This window comes from Diuraphis noxia, unplaced genomic scaffold (assembly GCF_037042655.1).
Source record: "Diuraphis noxia isolate RWA-SAM2 unplaced genomic scaffold, SU_Dnox_SAM2 contig0005, whole genome shotgun sequence".
NCBI classification, from domain to species: domain Eukaryota; kingdom Metazoa; phylum Arthropoda; class Insecta; order Hemiptera; family Aphididae; genus Diuraphis; species Diuraphis noxia.
In genome coordinates this window covers 3,537,908-3,559,470 of record NW_028301715.1, presented here as the reverse complement: position 1 = coordinate 3,559,470, position 21,563 = coordinate 3,537,908, and the positions used below count along the sequence as shown (strand labels likewise).

The 21,563-nt window shown below is 26.0% G+C and overlaps 1 protein-coding gene and 1 long non-coding RNA gene across 3 annotated transcripts in view; both read left to right on the top strand.

Annotated features, from left to right (window-relative positions):
* The window catches only part of LOC107164719 (protein tyrosine phosphatase 36E), a 208,327-nt gene that overhangs the window by 82,714 nt on the left and 104,050 nt on the right, over nucleotides 1-21,563 (top strand). For both annotated transcript variants that reach the window (XM_089228617.1, XM_089228616.1), the window contains one exon: nucleotides 9,163-9,275. In XM_089228617.1, coding sequence (XP_089084743.1) covers nucleotides 9,163-9,275 — 113 coding nt within the window. The remainder of the gene's footprint in view (nucleotides 1-9,162; nucleotides 9,276-21,563) is intronic.
* Nucleotides 3,633-6,991, top strand: LOC149054740 (uncharacterized). Its single transcript, XR_016191914.1, has 3 exons — nucleotides 3,633-4,133; nucleotides 4,253-4,734; nucleotides 4,800-6,991. It is a non-coding gene; the product is annotated as an uncharacterized LOC149054740 (long non-coding RNA).

Sequence of the window (21,563 nt, the reverse complement as noted above, 5' to 3'; positions counted from 1 at the left end):
AACCACGAAAAAGTGTTCTTTAATGAGAAATATTTGTGACACGTTTATTACATGTTATATGTTATATTATAATAAGTCTGCATTATGGTTTTATTTTCAAATTATGTCTCGTACATGCATTTCTATTCAAATAGAAATAATAATTATATAGGTACAAAAAGGAAACAAAATCGTATGTGTTCAACCGTCAGTCATTATGTGAATAAACCTTATTATATATTTATAGTTAAATAATATATTTATTATGTACATATTATATGCGTTACATTATACACGTTAAACCCCTTCAAACAAACATGTCAATCGAGGTGAAAATTGAATTGAATTTTAAATTGTCTTAATATTATTGTGCAGTTTATCGATTATACGTCAGAAACGTATTTGATACACATTTTACACGGTAAACTCTTGGGTTTAGGGTGGTGCGGATTTATATGTTTTTACATATTATTATTGAGTATAATTATACAGTCTTACTACAGCAAACTTGTGAACCATTCATTGTACACTGATTTCACAGAAAAAAGTTTTCTTTTGCATATTTGAGAATATTTCATCTTTTATAGAATATTCAGCATGTTTAGCATATTATTTTAAAATGTTTGGGTCATTTTGAGAAAAATGCTGATAACGGTTTCGGTTTTAGATTAAAATACTGGTATCCAATTTTTTTCGGTTTCGTTTTCGATTTTGATTTCGGTTTTTTAACGGTTTATACCGATTTCTGAAACCGGTTTTGAAATCGGTTTCAAGCTCTGCTTATGAGTATAAGCCACCTAAAGTTAAAAAAGTTCAGTAATGAAAGTTATTGAAAATGTCAGATAGTCTTTCTTGTGTTGTTAATGGTTTCAAATGTTTCGATAAAACACACTGAACGGACCTAGTAATGGTAATACGATTTATTCGATCCATCTCAGAATAAGAAAAAGAACCAATCATATTATGTAATATTGTCAGCTAAATGTATTTATAATTTACATTAAAAAAATAAGAAATGCTGTTAACGTACGGTGTACACACTCACAACGTGGTCTAGACCTGAAGACATATTACAATATACAGGGTGATCCATTTAAGTGGGTACACTAATTATCTCGAAAAGTATTAACTTTTTTTGAATTTTTTTTTTTTTAAACTTCTAGGTTTATGTTTTTCTAAAACCGTATAATATTTTAATTTTTTTCACCCTTATATTTATTAGTGAAACCACTATCAACTTTTGATTTTCAAATGGTAACATATAATAAAAATATCATGAATTAATAATCCCATTTTTATTGTGAATTTACGCGTTAACATTTTTATTTTTCAATGATTCGTTTGCGAGATACAGCTCCTCAAAGTATTGGTGGTTGAAAGTCGGTACCGCTGGAAAATTTTAATTTGTAAAGCCCAGAAGCTATAACTGATAAATTCGATACCGTTCGAACTAACTACCTAAGGTACCTAACATTAAACATATTGATAATTGTTGTGCTTTGAACCTCATTAATTGAATGTCGAGCTATTAGTGCTATTACACCTTTATGCTAATTTAAACATTAAAGCTACGTTTTGTTGACCTTGACTGTCGCACCAAATCCCCTCCATAATCAATATTACCATAGAACAATAATAATCGTATTACAATTTACAATTACCGATATTTGGCGATACCTTTATCATTATTTATAATTATCTATGATGACCAAGGTGTATTGATAAGGTGTCGTCACTCTGGACCCCTATACGTATTACGTATACACTCTTGATTGAAAATATTACCACAGTTCTATAGTCACCAGAGCGCGCTTCCTGTCCTATGAAGGCCTATGTATTCATACTTTTAAATGCAAAATGTCTTAAAAATTACGAATTATAATGCTATTTTTTTTTAAATTGAAGTTTAGTATTTACTAAAACAATGAATCATAATAAGTTTTTTTTTATTGAGTTGGCATAATAAATTGGAGCCTGTAATTATACATTAAATTTGCATTTTAATCATTTGCAATATTTTTTATCGAGTAGACATCAACTATAAAATATGATGTATAATTTAGTCACTTATTCTTTGGATATTTGCATCCTTCTTAAAATCTTTAAATTAAATTAAATCTATTATGATTCTGCTCCTAATTTTAATAGTAGTCTGGTATAGTGAAGTATTATTTTCTAGTGCTCATAAAAAACTCTAAAAACATGTTTAAAATATTTTGCATATTTTTTTACATGATTAGGTATATTATTATTATTTATATTTTAATATTATTCAATAATAGTTATCTTATAAACATCAAACTAATTTTGAAAAATTGTTTAGTTTTTTTGGTGTTTTCTTGTTTTTAACAACTTGCTCATTTTTTCTTTTGCAAGTGAATATCATTCTTGACATATTGCATTATGATATATTTGGTTAATATTTGACTGTGTAATGAGCAACCAACCTTTTTCAAAAATTTTGTCTGTATAATATATTTCTTTAATAACTACAAATTATGTTTGAAAAATAAACAGTGAAAAATGAATAAGAAGTTTTTAAATTAAAATGCAACATTACAAACATGATCTTTTACCGGGACATCTAGTTATATACATATTATTGTATATACATATTTAGATATTTTACAATATAATCTAGTACAGTGCTTCTCAAATTGTTTTGTCATGAGGCTCCCTAAATTTAATGTAAAACTGTCAAGGCCCTCTTAATCAAAATTATATATTGTTTTTTCTAAATTAGGTATATACCAAAATTACATGTACTATTTCACACAGATAAATTATTAAAATGTATAGTAAATTAATGTTTTAATATACTTTTGAAAAATATTAATAATAGTATTAAAATTTAAGTATTTAAACTTTTTCCATAAACGCTTAAAGTCTAAAGAAAATAAGCACTGATCTAGGATGACCATATAAATCTATCAACCATTTAGCATAAGGATATGTTTCTATCCCCAAGATATCGGTTAATAATTTATAATAATATATAGGTGATAGCATTGATTTTATAATATACTATAAAAACTATGAATATATTATAAAATCAATGGTGATAGGTACAACTGAGTAATAAATGCTTATAAAAAGGTATTCAAAATATATGCATTTTGGTAACACATAGGTAATATGAATACTAGTATTAACCTCAATATCAACAAATAATGAATTGTATTTAAAAATCAATATATTAATTAATAATTAATAATTATTATTTGTTCATTGTAACACTTTGAAAGCATTATGTATGATAATTTAGTGAATTACTCTCACATTTTTCATATATTTTTTTTCTAATAGGAAATTTAAAAATGACAATATTTAATAATATTAATAATTGTATTTGATAAAAAGAAAGTATTTAAATACAAATAATTTAGAATATAGAAGTCATTATGCAATGTAAAATTTTAAATTTTATTTCTTAAATCATAATATATTTTCAATTTTCTATGGCTTTGGTATACAAAAGTGTTCGTTTATCGGCCTCTTTAGGACATACAGCGCTCCCGGTGGTGACGACTATCTGTAGTAAAGTTTTCAATCAAGTTATCAAACAAGTAACGACACCTTATCAATACACCTTGATGATGACCCATAGAGTAATTATTATAATTATTATTATTACTCTATGTGATGACCACGGTCTTATGAGATAATAGAATTGATTAAAATATTATAATATCATATTAATTAATTAATGATAATAGTAAAGAAAAATCAATACTGATTACTGATAAAAAACTTTAAAACTTGTGAAATAAAATACTAAACCATGTGGCCATGCAGCATAGCACTATTACTTTAATAGTTAAATATGTATAGTTAGTTTATGTTGTAAACCGTTATAAGTAGACAGACAGTTTAAATTTCTTTAAAAGCATAATATACCTAACAAAATAGTTGTTGAATCAATAAGTTTGTCAAAAATATTCCATTGAACTTAAAATTACATTATACCTAAGTCCTAATTTGGGATATATTTATGTATTTTATTTGATATTTCAATCAAAAATATACCTATGTATTTAAGTTTATATTATGAAGTGTGATGTAAATTTGATAATACATGAATACCAACCACTTGGAAAGCACAACCAATTGTTATATTCTGTGGCACAACATTTGTACCTACATTCAGTTTATTGGTAAGTTTTCTTAAAATGTATATGTAGAAAAATTGTTATGATTAATACATTAATTTGTACATATATTACCATACATTATTATGACGTCTTAACAGTTTTTATTTAAATTTTATTTTCAGTTAAATCAGTTTTGTTCATTCAGTTACACCACCAATAAATGTTATTCAAAGTTTGATAACACAAAATTTGTTATACTCTTAAAATTATTGGCTGACACCAATACACCATAGCACAAACCTAATACAACTTCATATATATTATATTATTCATTTACTTATTACCATCTACTTGGACACAACAAGATGGTTGCCTATCTACATCATACATACTTAAAAATATAATGTTCTCTGTTCAGAAGTACTTATAAGTTGCATATATTCAAATTTTACATTCTGGCATAGTAATTATTACTAAGAACAGTAAGAACTAAGTTGATCTGTATTTACTACAAATATACTTGGCCAAATGATTTGGAGATGGATATTGAAATCACATAATTTTCTATCGTCCATTACATTTTCCAAACAAGAACAATAACAAATAAAAATGTTGTTTCCCATATACAATTTTAATAGTTGGGAGGGACTACAAAATGAATTAAGTATGTAAACATATTTTTTTACCGTTAAATAATTTGGTTATATTTATCCTTTTTTAATTTATTAGATAGTAAATACTCAACTACTCAAGTTAATTTCAAAGAAGATTAAAAATCAAGTCTGATAATCTGCATTCCAGAAAAAAACTTAATCCCAATAATATAGTAAACTAAAAATATGTTAAATGAAAATAGTACTTGCTAATGTTTTTTTTTTTTTTAATTTTAACAAATATTATACAATTAAGTTAATTTAGCTAACAACATCAATCAATCATTGATACTTAAATGGGTGGTAAAATATGTTTTTAGAAAATTAAAAAAAAAATCATAAATTACTCACCTTCATTATTATACATGGTATTATTAAATATTTTATTTAAATAACTACTTTGTTATAATATTAGGTAGGTATGTCTTAATCCTAATATTTATGTATCATAAAAATATTTGTATTTAAAATTATATTGTTTTAGTGTTTTGCAACTGAATAGTTCTTCTGTTTGATTGGTGTTGTTAGCTATTTATTACCACCTACGAAATCTAAGTTAAAATATTATTAGTCCCATTTTTAAATTTTACTGTATTTTTTTAAGTTAGGGGTTAAGTTGAGTTTGTTTCAATTTTTTTGAATACATGTTATGATCTTAACTCATATTTTGCATTACTGCATAACGAATATTTTGATCTAACTGTATCATTTAATTTGGAATAGATTTATCATAGTCCTGGGCTTTTAAATATTATGGTAACATTTTTGAAGGGTGTTTATCTAGCAGGTGCTCCATCAAATTTTATAAATGTGCATTTCTTTCATAGTAGTAATTGTAAAGTCGATCAAGTGCGCTTCTACTCCTTTATTATTTGCCTATTAATTATTATAGTTATTACTTATTACATACTTCTCAATTTAAGCCGAAAACTATAATGTATTACTATTATGATAATGTAGGTACGTGCCGTACTCCTGATTTTGATAATAATAGAAATATAATTTTCATATAGTAGCACTAATCAATGGCGGTAAACTGTGTATTTTTGAATGAATTCTTATTTGATTTGATAATCCTAAATAAAAAAATATCTTAATAATTAATGGTAAAATATATTTTAAACCTAATAGGTATGTACAATGTACATATTATACATATTATTATTATAGGTACCTAAATCTTGTAGTGGATCACTTCTATTAAATTGGTAGATCACCTGCTACACAAATGCCTTTTATAGTGGTTCATAATAATAGAAATATAAAATGGGGTGATTTCAGTCACGACATATTGAAATAGCTAAGTTGTTTTTGACATATTACCTTATTGTTTGTAACAATATTCATAATTATTGTATTGTTAAAAAAACATAATATTATATAAATTTAAATTTGAAATATTTAACTATCCATAGTCTTTCACTATTAAATTATTTTAAATTATTTAAGTGGTTCACAATATTATAAATATAAAATGGGGTAATATGTGGAATTTGCAATTTTGAATTAAGTTGTTTTTAATTAAATAATATAGATAATTGAAAAAAAGTTGTACAATTAGTATGCATTTAAAATTACAATATGCTAGATGTTTACTTATAGGTTAGGCACCATATAATATGTATATTTAAAATTATGATTATTAACTTGCTATAATTAATTCAAAACTAATGTGAAATAGTTTTGAATGGTAATTAAAAAAAAAAAAAATAACCTATTAGAAGGTAAATCATAAAAACAAGACCTACAAGTTTAGTAAAGTTTTAAATTAATATTGTATTGAAAAAATATTGGCAATAAAACATTGTTAAATTGTGAAAATAACATTTTAAATATGGCTCTAATCACCTCATTTTATAATTTATATAGATTTAGTTACATTTTTAAACTTTTGTCAGTTGTATCATAGGGGTGTGCTGAATATGCTTTAATTTAAATAAATAATAAGGTATATAAAACAATTTCTTAGGTAGCTTTGTATGCGCCTCTGAAGAGATTTTACAAATGGGTAATGAGCCTCGTCAATTTATCATAAACCATCTGAAATTAATGTCAGCATACACCTGTATTATATTGTATTATTAAAAAAAATTGTATCATTTACTATGTAATTTTTTATTAGTCGCTTACTATGTTTTAAAGCTATTAAGTATATTTGTACATATTGATATATCGTTTAAACCACAAAATCAATTTAAAAATTATTGTGTTCAAATTTTGTACTGGACAGTATTATAAGACATTAAACTCAATAATTTATTTTCATAAGATATTGGTGTTTATTATACCTGGTATATTTGTTTAATATTTATATGTGTGTATACTGTATTATAAACTTTAAGGTGTACCATACCCATTGATTTTTATTATACTATATTTTTTTGTAATTGATTTTTTTTTGACAATTTAAAAAAATAGGTATATATTATTCTAAAGATATACTTAAATGTTATTATAGTGGGTTATAGTTTATTTAAAACAAAATCATGAATAATTGTAATAACTAGTTTTTCCGATTATTCAAGTTTAGTCTTATTATTATAAGTTATCTAACCGACCTCATAATTACAGTACCTATACTACGAAAACACTTACCAATATGCCTACAGATTTAGTGTATACTAAAGAGTAATGAGTAATATTTATACCATATACTTAAAAATAATAATCATAAATCAACTAACAAACATGAAAGAATTAAAAAATAAAATTACATTTTCAAATACAACCAATATTTTTGTTATTATAACCAATTTAACTGAAAAAATAGGCAACAGTAAGTTAATTAAAGACCAAGATATACCTTCAATTAGAAAAGAATTCAAGCTTTCAAGATGTTTCTATTATTGTTTATATGATGTATCCTTAGATGAAACATGTATAGTGTACACCAAGTCAGTAGATATACAAAATATACGTTATTGTATATTACTTCACAAGTTTTAAAGTTTTTTTATCAGTAATCAGTATTGATTTTTCTTTACTATTATCATTAATTAACTAATATGATATTATAATATTTTAATCAATTCTATTATCTCATAAGACCGTGGTCATCATAGATAATTATAAATAATGATAAAGGTATCGCCAAATATCGGTAATTGTAAATTGTAATACGATTATTATTGTTCTATGGTAATATTGATTATGGAGGGGATTTGGTGCGACAGTCAAGGTCAACAAAACGTAGCTTTAATGTTTAAATTAGCATAAAGGTGTAATAGCACTAATAGCTCGACATTCAATTAATGAGGTTCAAAGCACAACAATTATCAATATGTTTAATGTTAGGTACCTTAGGTAGTTAGTTCGAACGGTATCGAATTTATCAGTTATAGCTTCTGGGCTTTACAAATTAAAATTTTCCAGCGGTACCGACTTTCAACCACCAATACTTTGAGGAGCTGTATCTCGCAAACGAATCATTGAAAAATAAAAATGTTAACGCGTAAATTCACAATAAAAATGGGATTATTAATTCATGATATTTTTATTATATGTTACCATTTGAAAATCAAAAGTTGATAGTGGTTTCACTAATAAATATAAGGGTGAAAAAAATTAAAATATTATACGGTTTTAGAAAAACATAAACCTAGAAGTTTAAAAAAAAAAAAATTCAAAAAAAGTTAATACTTTTCGAGATAATTAGTGTACCCACTTAAATGGATCACCCTGTATATACTTGGTAGTTGACTACAGAATTTTATTACTGCCTCTAAATCAAATAGGAATTGGAGTTTCAGAGTTATTATTACGATTTAGGTACTCCGTGTTTCTAAAAAATAGAAAACCTCACGTTAAATTTAATGGAGCTCCCGATAATAATGAAAAAATAGTGGTTGGTACCTATATAGGATTCCGTGAGGTGATCGTACTTTTCAACGTATAAATGGAAAACATTTTTTCACAATAACTATTCGCTGAAATGTGAAATCGTTTGTTTAATGCGAACGACACTAAATAATATTTTTTGTTGTGGTAATATAGCCGATAGATGTATGTTTTATACCACTGATATGGATTATGGATCACAGATAATAATATTTTTGACTTTATTTTCTTGTTTATCGAATACCCCAAGTAACTCAAATCACTCATCTCACAGTCGTCTCATAAACACTAATTTTTCTCTGATCAATTGCGCCCTCTAATATTTGAAAAACAAAGAGTGAGATAAAATTAAGAGAAAATAATTATAATTGTTTTTACGAAACCTGAAAAACCACTTAACACCCCGAACTAATTTAGACCAATAGGTTTATTTTCCTTCTTATTGATGCATATTGGTGGAGACTAGAGAGAGAGAAAGAGGTACTTAATGTTATCCAACTAGACTTAATAAAATTGCACTTGGTGTCCTAACAAAAATTCTTAGTAATCATTTATATTATGTTTGTCTTTTAATAATAATTATTTTAATTATCTGTTTTCAGCTGTGGGGCCCAACGGGGTGATATCTGGCGACAAAAAAATTCCAAAAGAGTGTTTTGTCAAACACTGTGATCAGAGGCGGAAATATCCGGTGCTGTACAAATTAGAGTTTCAGGTAATTATAACTAGGTATATTCAATAAACACCTACATTACATTATTGCGCGAGCGATAAAATCTATAATATCTACGTATACAAATAATAATTTATTTATAATAAGCATTATACAGGCTGTTCAGCGGTAAAATATCACTCAATCATATAATTGTTATCTAGTCTTGGAATTGAAATAACTTTTCTGTCAGAATAGAATAAAAGTAACAGTATGATAAATTGAACATATAAAATATAAACAGAAATCATAATGATTAATATTTTTTATACAATCATAAGTACTATACAGTCGTAGAACAAACGTATTGCGTACAAGTTTTCGTACGCACATAACTACTTAGGTAACAATTTGGAAAAAATACAGATTTACTATAAATTATATTTAGGTAGTTATGGTTAATTTTTAGTGTACTCGTATATTATGATAATAATTTTCAACTGAAGTCCGATCAATGTCCTATAAAATCTTAGTTACGGACATGCAAATAAAGTTTATAAAAATATTATGTAAAATAATATTTTATTTTCTACTTACCTAAGCTTTTCAGTTTAAAATAAATGAGTATCTAATCGTAATATTATATTATGTAAGAATATAATCAATGAACCGACAAAATTATTGGATTAATAATTGTAGTTTTGTACATATTTCAAACAACTTTAAAGTTAGTGAGTAAATTACTAACTAACTTAAAGTAAGTTATTTTAGAAACTTATTAGTAATTGTTATAGTATTATATTTTTCTTTTTGTGCGAGTAAGTTTATTATATCAACTTATTACTGCACTTACTTACAGTTTTCTTCAAATAAATTATTATAGTCCATTTATTTAGTATTTAATACCATATTAATATTTCATAAACGAATATAAATTTGATTTATAAATACTATTAGGTTAAATATACAACAATATATCTCTTACAGGCTACAACATACTTGCTGATTTATTTTGAAAATATAAAAATCATCAAGTTATGTGACACAAAATCATAATATTATCGTTAATTGATTATTATACACTCACTTAATTTATGTTACTATAAGTTAATGTAAATCAAAATATTTTTAATATTCTTATTATACTGATATTTCGTATGCTCATTAATGTTATATTAGTTCAAAAATATATATTTAAAGAATCTTATTTTTATATATAAAATTAATTTTATATACTATAAAAAAAATACTCATTAAAATGTATGATTAGGAAATATTTAAGTACTTAACTTTTTTTTAATAATCGTATATAATCCGATTTATATGAAATAAGATAATTTTAAAAATTAACTATAATGGAATGAAAAAAAAGCGACAAAAACGCGTAAGATTATATTATTGATTTCTATATTCTGTAACTTTATTATTACAATATAAGGCCTATAATATTATAATATTACTTTAGTTATATGCTATTATTATTACTTTGCGTTTTATTTATTTTTCTCCGAGTACCTAATAGAATTGGATACCACACCCACTTTAGTCCCTATTATATAAAAAAAAATTGGTTACTTTGGTTACTATAATTTGTATTTTGTAATACTAAATAGGTAGTAATGTCAGAATGTTGATCTAATTTTTATAAATTAAACTACAAGCTTATTGGCTCCGATTAAATTAAAAAAAAAAAAATACAAAATAAAAATAGGACCATAAGTCCACAATGGTATATTTTAGATTTCAGACATAATTTTGAAAAGAAAAACTGTTTTGAAAAGTATAAAGCTTAACTAATAACTTTACTTGTTGTTTTGTTCGTACAATATATAAGTATAATACCAAGATATAATCGTCTGTATAATGTAATAATACTTGTATATAATGTATTTAACAATATACTTTAACATCCTATAAACATAATCAGTGTACACGTAAACACAAAAATCAGCAAAACACCTCATAGTAGTTATTGCAGTTCAGTTAAGCGTAAAATATACATTTATGTTTTATTGAAATTGAAGTATAAAATATTTATTACCATGTCTACTGTTTTATAATTTCTTTTTTAGTGCTCATAAAGCTGTTTACCAATATAAATTTATTCCTGTATCAACACTGTTTAAATTTACAAAGTGTAGCAATGAAATTAATGTCTCCTTTTTACTGTCCAAATTAACGAATATTTCTAGAAAATATAAACATAATATGTTATGCTAGATCCAGTAGATCCGGTCTAGATAATAATATTATTAAATATTTTTATTTGCTTAGGATATATAGAGTTTTATAGGCGCTACATAAATTTAATTCTACTTTTCTAGAATACGAATAACTGTGTGGGTAGACGTGTATGTATGTATAGTTATTTTGAATAATATTTTTAAATTAAATTTAAAAAAATTATAGCTTCATAAAATTTAAATGGTAATAAAAAAAAGTAGTTAATGGAATAACTACTAGTTCTATACTTCTATGTGCATATAATCAATTTTATCGCGGTTATTATATCGTAATTCAAAGTTGAAATTCATCGATTTCATCGTTGTTTTACAATTATGTCATGTAGCATTTTGTTGTTATTCACACTGCATCAATACTCTCGGAATAAAAATTAAATCATAAAATTACTTGTTTCCTTATTTTAAAACGCATTCCTTTCCACATACCTAAAAATAACTGCAGAACATCCTCTTATTTTTATACAAAATCCCACTGAATTCATTATGGTTAAAATAACATCTTTGAGAGAATTTTTATGTTGAGAAATTAGTCCGGAGTGAACATTTTCCTCCACCTACTAATTAAGCATTTCCGAATTTCGTCAAAAGACGTATTGATTTTTTAATTGTTTCTCTTTATTTTTAAAATTATTGAAGAAGTAAATGTTTCATGCGTGCCATATGTTTGAGACCACTGCAGTACTGCGTATAGTAGAAATAAAATATTTCAATTAAAAATATTATATACATTAGACGCAATGATTTTATATAGGTAGACATTTGCGTACTCGACTTAAATTTCAGCAGTGAGACTAGTGTGTTAGCGTCATTAGCACTTAATTGCATCTTATAAAAGGTATACCGTTAAATCAATTTACACGAGTTTAATAACATCAGTAGTAAGTACGCATTATGAGCAAGTTCATAGAAAATATATCATTATTACGATGGCCATTAAGAATACTTTATGGTCATCTATTCAACGCAGAAATATATTAATACGAAACACATTAATGCTGCGGTCTTAAGCTGTATAGCGTATCCTCACCCCGTTTAATCGCCGTGTATTCATTACAATCTCAATGTCTTAAATATTCTAACGTTTAATTCAAAAACTGTAAAATCTTGACTATTCCTAAACTTTAAATTAAACACCTAAACCCGCTAACTATTTTTTTTACGTTTAGAATGCATTATTACATTTTATAGTAGCGATTCTCGAACATCGGGTCACGACTTCTTTGGTGGTTGTTAACAAATTGTTTGGGTGTTGGTCACCAACATGTCATAAGCATAACTCATATAGCATAACATAGCTAGAAAGAGTTTTTATAAACAATTTTTTTCAAATTAACTAGATTGTTCTAAATTTTAAATTTTAGTATAATGAGCTCATAAAGTATTTACGCGGTTTTTGTTTTTATTTTATAAAAAATGTTTAATGCAAACATTACACAAAGGTTTAAAAACCACGGTAATAATAAGATGAGTCATTTAAAAGGATGAGTATTTACCAATGTTCTATAACATAATACCATTATTTTTGTTTGAAATTAAAGAATAGATCTGAAGTGAATAAACTGAATTAAAATAATCTAATGGAATACCAACTAGAAGGAATTCCTTTATTTTAAGAAAATAGTTAATAAAATATTCATAAAATTACGAGTTTCTTCATTATTAGTATGACTTTTTTATACTTTACTTTGCTTAATGAAGCTTCAATCAACATCTGTTTTATTAAATTTACTGTGCAAACCACTACAATATTATCAAAATTAGGTTCAATTAATAGCTTATAAATTATAATAATCAACTATTACTACAACTAATTCAATTATAAAAATTTAAAACCAATTAATTATTTTACTATATGTTAAAATATAAACAAATACTTATATGTATCTAGTATCAACTTATAATGTATGGGGCTAACCTACCTACTATTATTATTAATGATAAGTAATTTGTTGTACACAATATTCATTTGGTTTACACTTACATATTTCATGAGGATATAATATTTATATAAATTAATTTTAAAAATTATATGTTTTATTTTTGATTATTATTTATTTAATTGTTTAAATACTGATAACTACAATATTAATATTACTGTAATATCTTTAACTAATGTGTTATACATATTTATTGCCGTATCATTAAAATTAGAATTATTTTTAAATAATTTTTTACTGTTATTTTTAATAAAGCAGTAAATATTAAATTTTTCGAAACATGAAGAGGAAAAAATAAGAAATTAATCTTATACATGCCTAGTCTTATTATTGTAAAAACAATGTTAACCTTGTTAATTTTGACATGTTTTTAATGAAAATAACTCGTGTACCTTTTATGTTAACCCTGCTATTACAATAACCAAAACAATATTTTATATTAGTAAACATCCGGCTAGAATTCACACCTTTATTGTGTGTGTTGAGTATTTAAAAAGAATATTGTAAAACTTCTTGAATATAACCACATTTAAAAAAAGCGAATACCTATTTTCTTGTTAAGGAAAAAAATAATTAAAAAATAATATTACACTCTCTGTTTAAGATGTCACTTTAAAAATTGAAATTGAAATATAGATTTGTACTGTGTTCAATAATTATATGCTAAACAGCATAGCTATCAAATAATTGAACAAACCTATATTTTGTAGTATACCGCCATCAATCACTGACTAACGATTAACGTTGCTATTAAGTATTAACTTTATGTAAGAAAATCATACATTCAATTGATTCTGCCAACTTTGATTTCATCTACGTCCAAACACTTAATTTCATAAATATTACAATAATATTCTCTTCTACCTAGTTACTGAAGCACTTTAAATAACTAATGGTTTTTTGAAAAAGCAACAGTTATAAACCTGTATGTAAACTAAGAATGAGATAATCTTTACAAATATTTTTATCTTATCTGTAGTTTTTACCATTCGGTTTTACCGAAATATTAATGTCATATACGTATTTATACTTTGAATTCGTACAATTTAAATAAACAATTTTTTTGGCTACATATTTCACGGTAATTTGTGACACATCGGTTGAGAAATACCGTTCTAAGGTGGTCTAATACCTACGCAATTGGTGCCGCGCGACTTATAAGTGAAATAAAAATGAAAATTCCCATTGTCCATAGTTTCATCATTATGTGTGGCCACCTCAACAATTCCCAAACATGTATCTTACACACTCTAAACTTAAAACAGGTTGTGTAGCATAAATTTGTAGTTATATGCAAACAAAATAAATACCTATAAATAATAATAACCTATACCTAGGTACTTGTTAAAACATTCACATTTCTTATTAGTTACTCTAACACTACTATATTAAATTTATTTAACGAATAGGTAGAGAGATGTGAATATCCGTATAAATTAAAAAAATAACTTATGAGAAAAAGTATTTTCATTATTTAAGGGTCGTTTATTCTGTTTCAATAATGAAATTCAGCGTGTGTACATTAAAACCCTCATTTAATGTTTATACTACGAAAATTCACATAAAAACTTGAACGACATTAAACTTCGAATAAAGTGTTGATAATAAATTTTAGCTGTTTTTTTTCCAAAATACTAATAATAATTTATTTATTTTAATCATTATTTGTTTTCATCATATTTTTATTAATACCGTTTAAACTTTGAAGTAATGGCAGTTGAATAATTCTCATTTTATAATCCCTTCGCAAAAAATTTTTTTGTATGTTAACTTTAATTTTTGCGTATTCTTTAGAATTTAGTTTGACTTATACACTTCCGTGTTATTATCTCAAATAATTTAAAACCAATAATACCGTCTATGAAAAAGTGCTTAATGCATGACTATACTTAGGTTAGGTTAGGTTCAATTCTATTGATGGAATATAATATAATATGGAAGATGAATAAAACATATTGTTATATATACCAGGGAAACTTCCAACTCGTTTTGAATACCAGAGACTAGTATCTATAATACCATTAGGTTGTCATGGTCAACGTATATGACTTTGAAAGATTTTTCAAGTAAATCTAGTCTCACGGGTCACGACCAAGAGTACCTATTACAGGAGAATAATTATTATTTTATACCTCTATGTATTATAATCTATTTATTTTATAGATTGGTAGGCAAATATTTGTATTGACGTTGAAGTGTATCGCTCAATAATATTTATTATTACAGTCAATATGGACTATTATCATATTATATAAACGAGACTTGGAAAATGTATTCATAATATTTGTGTAATTTTGTATTGTGACAACGTTCCATTAGAAATCATAATGATAACCGTAAAATGGCCAGAAAAACATAAGTTGGTTAATAGTTTTAGCAGTAGCAGTAATTCGCAGCTATTACTGTGTACTATAACATTATCGTTGTACATAATAAAAGTGTACGATATAATGTCATGGACCGAACATGAAACCTGATAAAGTGATCATTAAACAAGTCAGTTTAACATTCATCGTTGAAGGATTCACGGTAAATAATTACGGTCGGTCGTCAAATAATATATAGAGAGAAAAAAAGGCTATGGACGTTTTGTCAACCGACTACGATGACGTTTTAAGGGAAGTTTTTTCGTATCCGAGAATTTGAAGTGACATGCATAATAACGATGATTTCGATCCCTCTGAAGACGGAATAAGGGAATAAGGCCGGATACGACTCGCCACGAGAGAGACAGATAGACAAAGTGAGATAAACGGAGATAGAACGCGCGCGCGCACTGTTAACGCGATAATATCATGTTGTTTTCATTTCCTTTTACATAATATACATTTTCTTTGACCCGTGCACAGCTATATATTATGTGGTTTTTACGATCAAAAAGTATTGCAATCACAATTGTATGTAATATATATGCCCGCTGCTCATATAACATATTATATTAAACCCACATACATGGTTTTTATATCATATTAAAATGTATAGTTTTGTTGTCCATCTGCGACTTTATAGTGTGCTAGCTGCCTAGCTCAGACATGTGCTTTCATTCTGGCAATAATTTATTGAAAAATAGCATAAATGTCTTTTATATTAAATTTATTTATTCAAACTAATTAATTCTGTATTACTATTTGTATAATAGCAGATGATGTCCAAAACTTAAATTTAATATGATTTATAACTTAATAATAATTATGTATTTCTAGTTTACATGATGCTCTTTAAATACAATTAGTAATTAAAATATATAGGGTATAACAGAAAGATCTGACAAAAAAAAAAAAAATAAATAAAAAAATATGGTAATTCAACGTTTGATAAAATTTTTTAATATTATATGATAAGTAAATAAATATACTCATGTCAGCAAATTCTCAAAAATCATATTTTTTTAAATGTTATTATGTTCCAAATTAATTAAACAAAAAAAAATATTCCAAAAAATAAACTATACTTGACTTAGATAAATCTTTTTATCGTCAAAATTGTTCTCATAATCAGATTCAAAAATTTTGAATTTATCCAAAACACCTATTACTAAATTAAAATTTTTATATTTTCAATACCAAAAAATAAACATAAAAAAATGATTATACATGTAGCGTTACCCAAAACTCTGTTAACCCTAATTTTGTTATTATTTCATATTTTTTATTAGTCGACAATGTAAAACAATGTGTTAATTAATTGTGTATTATCAATAACAACAAATAATTATCACCGCTGGTTATCTTGCAGTATTCTCATACAAATCCATGTGTCGCACGACTTTTTTTTTAGTTAGCGCGATTTGAGCGCGAAAAACGCGTGACAAGCGCAAAAATGATGCGATATCTCGATCCGTATGAGAATTTTGCAAAAAATATGACTAGAGTGTTCATTTTTACATTCAAGATAAAATTCTAAAAATAACATTAAAAATCCCAGATTTTGAAGTTAGAAAAAAAAATTCCAAAAAAATCTTCATTGTGGCATCACAGTAAATATGCGTATACTAATTACCTCACACACTTCAGAAACACCCTGTATATATAATAAATATACTGTGTGTTTGTGTTATTGATGTACGGAATATGTGGTGTGTGTGTGTGTTATGGAGTAGGAGTTATAGGGAGTGTTATTTTGTTTATTAGGGATGTTAAAACAGTAAGAAGGGGGTTAAGTATAGATTTTAGTTCGTCGAGGAATTTGGTGGTGATGTGTAGAGATTGATCGGGTAGTGGTCTGTTAGCTGCGATTTCGGCGTAGGTTAGGTTTTTTTTTTAGGTTTTTTTCCTTTTGAGTTTGAACTGGAGGCTTCATTTCCACTTCTTCGAGATGAAGGTGGTATAGGCGGTATAGCAAGTGTTGGAATAGGTTGATGTTCTTTATTTATTTTTTTAGCTTTTGGTTTGATGCGGTTTTGTAATTTTTTAAGAGATTGGCATCCTTTGTAGTTTGCAGTGTGGTTTCCACCGCAATTTGCATATTTTGCGGGTTTAATTACGTATGTGTCCATATTTTTGGCAATTATGATATTGAGGAGGATCGGACCGTCTTTTTGGATATTCGAATTTCACTATTGAGTTTAATATTTTTGTTATTTTAAATATTTCTCGATTATTGTTGTTGCGGGCCAGGCCTATATTAAATAGAGGAAGTGGGAACTAGTTCGTTTCGATGAGTATTTTTAACGGACGTAAGAATAATGCAGAGAGAGTTTTACCTCAACAATGGATTTTTAGGGACATTTGTCGGGAAACGACGAAATGTTTTTTTGTAAATGTTAAAAGTCTACTTTTATTACAAGCAATAAAATACAACAAAAATCTAAGTAGAACTATTTATTCTAATTTATGGTTGGGTATAAAACTTATGAACTATACACAATGCTACAGGGCTTAATCATTTAACATAAATCGTTATTTTCACTTACAATTTTGTCAGTCCTCAAACTGGTGCTCACAATAGAATGTCGAAAAGTTGTGAGGATCCTCTAAATGGCGCAACAAAAAACATAGAGGTGCCTACAGGTCGTTAACATCTAGACAGGTTTTTGGTTAAATTCGCGTCGAATGAAGAAATATTTAAAAGAAGAATAATTATCGAAGAACGATAATCCATTTATAGGCATTTTAAATTGCATGACTGAATATTTCCTCCTTGAGTTAATTAATAATTTCTAATTTTAAAATGCATTCCTAGTTTTTATAATTTTTAATTCATTTTTTTTTTTCACCGCGTATAATGAAAGGTATTTCCTAACCTGCTACAATATATCAATTTAAGAAAATTTTACTAAAATGTTTATATGCAATATATATTATACCACAAAAAACAGAAATCAGACTTTTGGCTTCATATTAATTTATGAATAACTCAACTCGTGATGGATACTAAAACATTTTTTTTTTTTTTTTTTAATGTATTAACATTTGTATACCTACTATGCATGCGTGGTACTAATGTAATTTATAAATTAATAAATCTTATTGTAATAAGATACAGCCGTTGGAAAATATTTATATTCGTGCCAATATTAAATGTGTAGTATTTATTTAAAATAGTTTACGTTTTGAAATTCTTAATACCGAATACGCCTCGTTTACAATGGATAATAAATATGCGAAATAGATATATTTATAGATCTTTGTAATATATTTTTTCCAGCATAAGTCTGAAGAAATATTTTATGTATAGAAGTAAGAACAAAGCTACCATTGATTGAAAAAAAGAAGGTAAAAACGTTAAGTCCCGTAACAATAATGGAATCTAAGTAAATATGTATAAACTTATCGAACTCTACTTGAAAGGTATCGCCGACACAAACAGTCTAATCATTGTTTTTCTTTCTTAAAGAATTTATTGTTCATAGTTCATTTACAAAAGTAAAGATTAAATTCTGCACAGCATAGCCGTAGAGACATCTTTTGAATATTAACTAATAATATGTCTTTAAAAAATAAAAACGCTTAAATATTGACTAACATAATACAAAAGTCAACTCAAATAAAAAATAAACAATACTTGAGAAACACTTTAATTATTTAAACAAAATTTGCTTATGATGACAATAATATAGTGTGATACATTTATATTTTACTAGTATTTGAACTTCAAATACTAATAAAAAAAAATTGTGCCTATGTATTCTTATAATTTTTAAAATGCCAATCTTAATAACTGGTAAAATTTTCAAGTATCTACTACATATACTTTTTGAATAATAACAAATATTTAAAATCGTTTCAGGATAAATCGTTATCGATACGCTATTTCGTAAAAATTTAAAATTCAAACGCACTTAAAATTTTTCCTATAATGATGCTTCGAGCTTTCTCTATAGCTACTAGAAGGAAAACTTATGGAAAACTTAGTGTTGTATTTTTAATCCTTAGTTATAAACGCAAACAATTTTATGATTTTTCAACTTAAAAATTACTTGCAAATTTTCGCGTTTTCGACAGATTTCGTAAAATTTTGAACTTACTTGAAATTATCAAAACAAATTGTGACACGATTTTTAATTTTTTTTAGCTACAATAAGAAAAACTCATAAGGAACCTTGTATTAAATTTTCAAGTTTTTTTGGTTTGTCCAACATTTTTTTACTGACACTTCAAAAAAGAATTGAAAATTTCAGTTGTCTATAAATAACTCAAAAAAGTCAAAAAATTTTGAAAGTTAAACTGTAGATAGATAACACTAACATAAACATTTGGTGAAAATTTCAAGTATTTGCAGTGATTAGTTTTTGAGTTACAACCATATAAAAAAATCGATTTGGTGGAAAACTGATTTTGCGTAAAAATTCCCGTTTTTCTTCCATTTTTTTTTTGTTTTTCTCGATTTTTTTGAAAACTGTTGGAAAATGTTTACTTTTGACCTCTATAATGCACCAAGGATCTTCAATTTTACATCGGAAACCACCCCCAAAGTTTGAAATCGAAGCATTATTTCGACTAGTTATGCTGTACACAGACACACACAAAAAAAAACACACACACATCATTGTAAAATCAATACATTCATCACTTCGTTCAGAATCTAAAACACACACATCATTGTAAAATCAATAAATTCATCACTTCGTTCAGAATCTAAAACACACATATTATTGTAAAATCAATAAATTCATTACTTCGTTCAGAATCTAAAACATTATATAAACCTTTTGGTGAACGATAGAAACAATTATAAATAAATCATTTAAATCATACGAAAACAAATTTTAAGTAAAATATATTAGAATTGATCTCAAAAAAGTTCAGACAATTAAGTAAAATACTTGAAAACTTGCATAATATCATTATAAATTAAATTGCCCTATAATCATTATTGTAGTTATTATTATTCGAGTATTGAGACTTGGAGATACAAAAATATTTGCAATTATATTTAGGTAGGTACCGGCTCATTACTTGTGCTTACCTTTCAATACTTTTTTACGTCTTTATAATTACGATTTTATTATAATGCTGCAGTTAGAGCACTTTAGCATATTTACGACTATAGTCGTGTTCATAAAAATTAATATTACTTTTCCCTAACCTAAAGTGTGGGGCCGTCTGGCTTGTTGTATAGAAAATAATATACACCCTCTTCTCTAGGACACGCTACACAGACTTTATTATATCTGTTCACCGGGGAACCGACTTTGGGCAGCTACAATTTGGAAATATTCCAATTGCGCACACGTCTTTATACTCAATTGGTTTCAATTAAAAAAAAAAAAAATACACACACGCAAACATTCCTAGGATTCGCACGTTGGCTACTCTAAACTGTATGCCTCTAATGTATACATAAACGCGCACAATAAATAAAGCAATTTCTTTTACTTCGGCCACCTTCGTAGGTTTTTAATAAGACAAGTCTTAAATTATCAAACAAATTTTGGTCGCAGTAATGAGTGCACATACAGAGTTTCGTCGCATGTGTTTCTTAATTTGTCCTCCTGCACACATTCAACCTCTTACAACTTTAATTATACTTGTTAAGGTAGATAGGGCGTATAGGTACTTGATAATAGACATAATCACTAGGTATTGACATTATGTAAACTAATTATTTAATTTATTATTTATCATACATTTTATATAAGTTAGCCGTACGTGATTTGGCCATCACAAATTTATGATGCGGGTGTTAAATTTTCTCATTTGATGATCAGATAAGTGAAAATACTAACTAGA